General features: G+C 38.0%; 1 protein-coding gene across 1 annotated transcript; it reads right to left on the reverse strand.

Moving 5' to 3' along the window:
* Nucleotides 1-2,570: 2,570 nt before the first annotated feature.
* Nucleotides 2,571-5,056, reverse strand: LOC114751547 (protein ACCELERATED CELL DEATH 6-like). The gene is made up of 5 exons (XM_028940203.1): nt 4,126-5,056; nt 3,680-4,050; nt 2,894-3,388; nt 2,685-2,751; nt 2,571-2,608 (listed from the first exon to the last, which is right to left on the reverse strand). Exons 1-5 carry the CDS (start codon nt 5,054-5,056, stop codon nt 2,571-2,573), a joined length of 1,902 nt encoding a protein of 633 aa, XP_028796036.1.
* Nucleotides 5,057-5,873: the final 817 nt, after the last annotated feature.

Below are 5,873 nucleotides of genomic sequence, written 5' to 3' on the forward strand. Positions count from 1 at the left end.
ACGTCATGCCCATGTGGTCACGGTAGACACCTAGTATGAAGCAATGAAAGATTTAGCTATCGCACGATGGGCAGCCCATCAAGTGCGAGTGGGAGATGTTGGATTTTGGGCTTAGATCCGCCCTTGATGGGCTGGATTATTTGACCGAGTATAAAGAGAATATACCAGTCCAAGCGATGTTGTGATATGTTTTGACTTGGCCAAACACCCAGAATCATATCCAATCAGTTACGATATAAATCTAATTGGTTTATAATAAATTAATCAATTTATATTGTATAGATTAAATATATATATTTAGAATTAATTATGATTGATTCTGGATTTGAATTCAAATATCATGATATTATGAGATAAGGATATATTTATATATCCTATCTCAGATTTTATCTAATGGGCTCAATGGATATTTTTGGCTACCCAAATACCCCTGACAAAAACTATAAATAGAGGCTTTCTCCCATCAGTTCAAATCACTCCAGTAGTTGAGATTTCCTACTATCTCTCTCTCTCTTATTTCTTTCTTGCAAAGAGGTGCTCTGCTGTGTACTAAAACCTTAGACTTTTATAGTTTAGCTTAAGTGTGAGCTAACAAGATCCGACCAACCCGGTACGTTTCTGATCCATTGTCTAATTATTCTAACAGTTGCAAAGCAGATCGTTTCTGCTGGCACCAGCAAATCATGTATGCCTAATCCTATATATTAAAGAATCCCGCCTATCTGTTGAGTTCTTGCATTTGCTCAGGGGCTTAGCATGCTTCTGAAATTTGCGAATTCGAATAATTCGTTTTAGCTAAGTTAACGGGCCCGCGTCGGGAATTTCCTCGTTAGTCATTGTACTTTTTTCTGGGGATATTACAACGGGTATTTCAGTTAAACTAGGCTTGTGAGTCCTGCAGTTTCTTATAGTTTATATATATACATGTGTGTGTGTCCACGCGCGCGCGCTCCCTAGATTGTACCTTCTGCTAACTTATAGAGACAACAAAAAATTGTTGTATGGTTTTCACCAAAAAAAAAAAAATTTGTTGTATAGTACTTGTTGAGACTGGAACTAGAAAATATTGGTAAGGGGCGCGGAAGGTAAAAATAAAATTTTTACTGGGCCAAAGTTAGAAATTTTTCAAAAACTCATCTGATCTACATCTAATATTACAAAGGAAGTAAGGTTTAGGGGATGCGGCTTCCCCTGTTTGGGATAGCCTGGCCCCCTTCCTAAGTACATGATACTCATTGTATATCTGAGGGAATAGCTGCACAATTCTTAATCCATATATTTGTACGATGGCTTTAATAATTGGCATTAAACGGTGAAACTTTTACAGTTAAAATGCCCTGTCTATGAACACTTGATAACGGTTTGAATCACCAAAACAAAAAGAAAAACCAAAAGCAAAGATGTTAGAGTTTTACATTCTGCTTGGGTGCTTGAGCATTCTAGTATGACATTTCAACTACAGATGTCTCTGGATTTATTTTAGTAACATTTGTGCCTTTTTCATATCTAAAGGAGAAGTGTAACTATTGACACTCGAGGAGTTTCATTTAATTATGTCTAAATAACGGAAACTAAAGTTAGGCCAGTAGGAGAATAAAAGAAGTACCTATGGTGACTTGTCAGAGTTGGAAAATATTTTATTCATTATGTCAAAATGGAAGCGAGTGCCTTATGGAGTTGAAGTTTGACTAGGTGTGATGCGCTGCTGTTAGGAAAATAAAATTGACAAGGGAAAAATGTGTTTGTAGATCACTGCAATTCGGTAGTGCAAAGCATGAGCAGTTGATACTGAGTATGCTCCACTTGAAGTAAAAACACAAGCTAAGCAATACGGCAAACGAAGGGAAGAAGTGAAACTTCCTAAATGCTAGTAATCTCATTAAAAGTGCTCTTCAATATCCATGAGATTTATTTCACTTGGGCATGTGCACCTTTTGAATTGTTGACTTGCCCATTCATTACTTCCTCTTGCTTTGCTCAATTATAGGTGTATAGCTTACTGCTTCATTAGCTTTGTCTATATAAGTGGCCGTGTCCAGGTGACATAAGTTATTGATCCTAGAAGTAAATTATATCATCTATCCATTTAGGGGTTGTATTCCGAAAACACCAGACAATAAATAAAACCAGCTTGAAATTTTTCTACAACTCATTGCCATTTCTAGTTTAAATGGTTTTCTTGCAAATTTCCTGCATCTATTAGTTTGGTCATCATTCATTGTGTTGCATGTTAACTTGTCATACTTGTATTTTATCTATTTGTATAAATACAGATTTGACTATGTAGTCTATCATTTGCAGATGTTGTACGAATGCTTCTGCCTAGCATTGTTCCACCATCTTACAAGGGTTCAACTGTTCGCTATTTTTACTATGTTAAAAGTGCATTAATGGGAGAGTGGCTAGTGATGGAAAATGGGCAATCATTTGCAGAGTCTGTACAAGATGAAACTAAAAAGCTAGCCTGAAGAGGGAACTTTCATTCCACTAAACGTGGAGTACCAGAAGCAGAGTTCATAAACGCCATAAACCAAACGGCAGAGGCATACACAAAAGAACAATAAAAGACATTAACCAATCCCTTCTCGATCTTCCTCAATCTCAGGACCTTCACAATGAGCATAATCATCATGAGAATCCTTAAAAGCGTGGGCAACACTGATGATGAACATTTGTAAGTGGACCTGGGAATGTATGATGATCAGTTGATTTGATTCTTGGCATCATCTTGATCGACTTGGTTGGCTTTGCCTACAAAATCGTTATGCCAAATATCATAGCCTCCATAGAATAAAACAACAATGCTCCGAACAACTAAGCCTACGATTTGACGAAGTACGGGACGACGACTTGTAAGTGGAAAGAATGCTAACCAACCAATAAATATCATTACGGAAACGGAGATGAATCCAATGATACTTATAGCGTGTGCAACTATAATGTTATTGCTCACGATCAAGCGTATAACAGCTAGAAACGCAACGGGCATTGCCATAAGGGCCACAGAAACAAAGATCGTAGCATTCGCATATGCTCGTGTTGCAAAACGAAGATCTCCAACTGGGACCCATAGAAGAATGATAGAGCCAATGGTGGAGCTATACATAGCAATAGTGTTAAAAGCCATGAATATCTTGAATAGTGTTTGATCGGCCAAAAGTGCCATACCCTTTTGTTTTGGGATTGGGCCATCCGATGAGTAAAACCCACCTGGTACTGTGAAACCAGCTGCAAATGTCACTGTAGCTATCAGTATGGCCACAAGTATGAGTGTGTTGGCTGCATCCTTTACATTCCACTCTTTGTTGGTGGATGTTGTTAGTGGCACGCTTAGCATATTTGCCTTCAGGTCTACACCAGCATTATATAAAATTACATTTGCTAGAAACTGCAAGGTAGTCAAATCAAACAAGCTAACATGTTATATTCTATTATTAAGAAAAGAAGTGTTTGGAATCAAAACCTTTTAGAAAGTTAATAAAAAGAAGACATAGATGCTTGTCAATCTTACTTCTTGACGTGTCTTGGGAATCCTACGTTACGTCCAAACAACATCTCGAGCTGTCAAACCTTTGTTATTGACTAGGTTCACATCGATCCTTTTGTCTTGTGATAGAAGGAGTAGAGTCCAGAGACGCAATTCTCTTGAAGCCAAATGTAAGGGAGTATCTCCATTTACATCTCTCTCATTGATAGTGTCATGATGAATCTTGGGGTGCTTCAGTAGATATTTTGTCACGCAAATTCGTCCCTTCATTGCTGCAATGTGAAGAATGTTTTGACCTTTATGATTCAAGAAAAGTCCAGCATTAGACCACTCTATTTCAAGCAACTTTTTGATGACTTCAACTCTGCACTTGTCACAGGCAAGGTGAATTGGAAGATTGCCATCTGAGTTTCGTTGAAAAGCAATCATGGGAGATGTTTTTAGCATTATACAAACTCCTTCCACGTAACCAAAGTACGCTGCATGATGAAGGGGAGTGTTGTTGTTCTCATCTCTTTGATACAATAGCTCTTTTCTCGTACCAACAATCTTTTTCAATAGATCTTTACACATAAAACAAAATATATTAGGGAAAAGTGAAGCAAACATGAACTTAATTATTTTAGGAGTATGCTTACCTTTAGTTCGTTCTAATATTGCAGCATGAAGTGGAGAGTCGCCATTTGACATGGCTTTCCCTGAGGGGATTGGAATTAACCTCAAGAGAAGATAGAGAATATCCTCATCCCTTATGAGAACTGCTAAATACATTGGCGATTTACAATCATAATAATAGTTCCAGGTCCAATAGGTGGCCTGATTACTTCGCTTATGTGCAACTAAAAGGAAGAGGACCACAGAATAATCCTTGCTCAAAACGGCTTCGTGCAAAGCTGTCCTCCCATAATTGTTGCGTAACATAATAAAGTCCACTTTGTCCATAGATTCAGCCTCCTCTTCAGACGTCGTGAAATGCTTATCCATGTCGAGAATGTTCTTAATCGCGACAAGATTCTTGGCTTTGGCAGCAACATGAAGCGGAGTATCACCTTTCATATTTGTCCTGTACAAAAGCTTAGGATAGTGAAAAGCAATGAGACATAAAACTTGTTCACTCCCATGTTCAGCTGCAACATGAAGCAACGAGTCACCTATGGGAGTGACATGATTGAAAATGGTGGCCAAGTCAACATGATTTTTCTCACACACTTGCTCCAGTACATAAACAAATCTATCTGCATCTGCATTTTTTTCACAAGCCGCCTGGTGCAACTCATAATACATGATATGTACCATATTGTCACAAAATGGCATATCATTAACTGATGAACTGAATTGCTTTTTCATCAGTTCCCGCATCTTTTCATTGCCACAAGATTGTACATCATCAACTGATGAACTGCCCAGCTTATCCATCAGATTAGGCATCTTGTTGCCGCGAAGAAATGCCATATCATTACGTAATTGCATTTCCATTAGCTCACTCGTCACTTTGCTGCTAAACGCACTGGACTGCTGATTTGTTGCAGCCACATCTAACCTTATTTCAACAGAGCCTGAATCGGCCATTGCAACTAGCTAGCACTTCAATCAAAGGCAATCCAAAAGATAAATCTCGTAGTTGATCACCCAATTCAACTTAACTTCAGCGTTAGAGAAACCTTTGCGCTTTATATACATTAAACAATTCAAGTGAATGCAACTATACAACTTTCAGCTTATTCAGTCAAAACGTTGAAGACAATATTGTCTTTATTTCTCGTACTAATCTGATATAGGAATATTCGTCGAAACTTCAGTCCCCACACCTCCCCTCCGGTCATCAAAACCCACATGAAAGTTGCATTCATTAAGGACCTGTTTGCTCCAAGGAAAATGGAGAAGGAAGAAGAAAGAAAATTTTAATGAGCTCAATGGGTTAAAAGCTTTTAATTAAATTTGTTTCTTTTATCTTATATCTTTTCTTTATCAAAATTTCAGAGCTTCACTTTTTAATTTTTTAAATTCAGCTGATTAAAATTTTTTTTCACTCCAATTTTCTTGTACCAAAAATATTGGGTACTAGACGACTCGTCCCGCCCTTCGGGCCAGCGACCTGAAAGTTGCATTCACCGAGTCAATGTCCGGACACTTACCTGTCAACTCTCAGTCCGTAAATGGAACGCATGTGCTTTAATTTGTTTTGATTGGATGAAAGTGTTGTTTGTTTCTTTCTTTTCTTCTCCTCCGGGTCAAATATCAATGAAAGGAAGAATGAGTGGTTGGCTTTTTCCGATGGCCATTAGATCACTCTCTATAAATCTTGACCCACGTAATCCTTGTCCTTAGTTTCTATTGGTTAAGAGTGTGCTTCTTGGACATGATTTACAAGTCATTCCCCCTTTAA

Source organism: Neltuma alba, unplaced genomic scaffold, assembly GCF_004799145.2.
Source record: "Neltuma alba isolate B1F8T4 unplaced genomic scaffold, ASM479914v2 tig00006982_pilon, whole genome shotgun sequence".
Classification (NCBI taxonomy): domain Eukaryota; kingdom Viridiplantae; phylum Streptophyta; class Magnoliopsida; order Fabales; family Fabaceae; genus Neltuma; species Neltuma alba.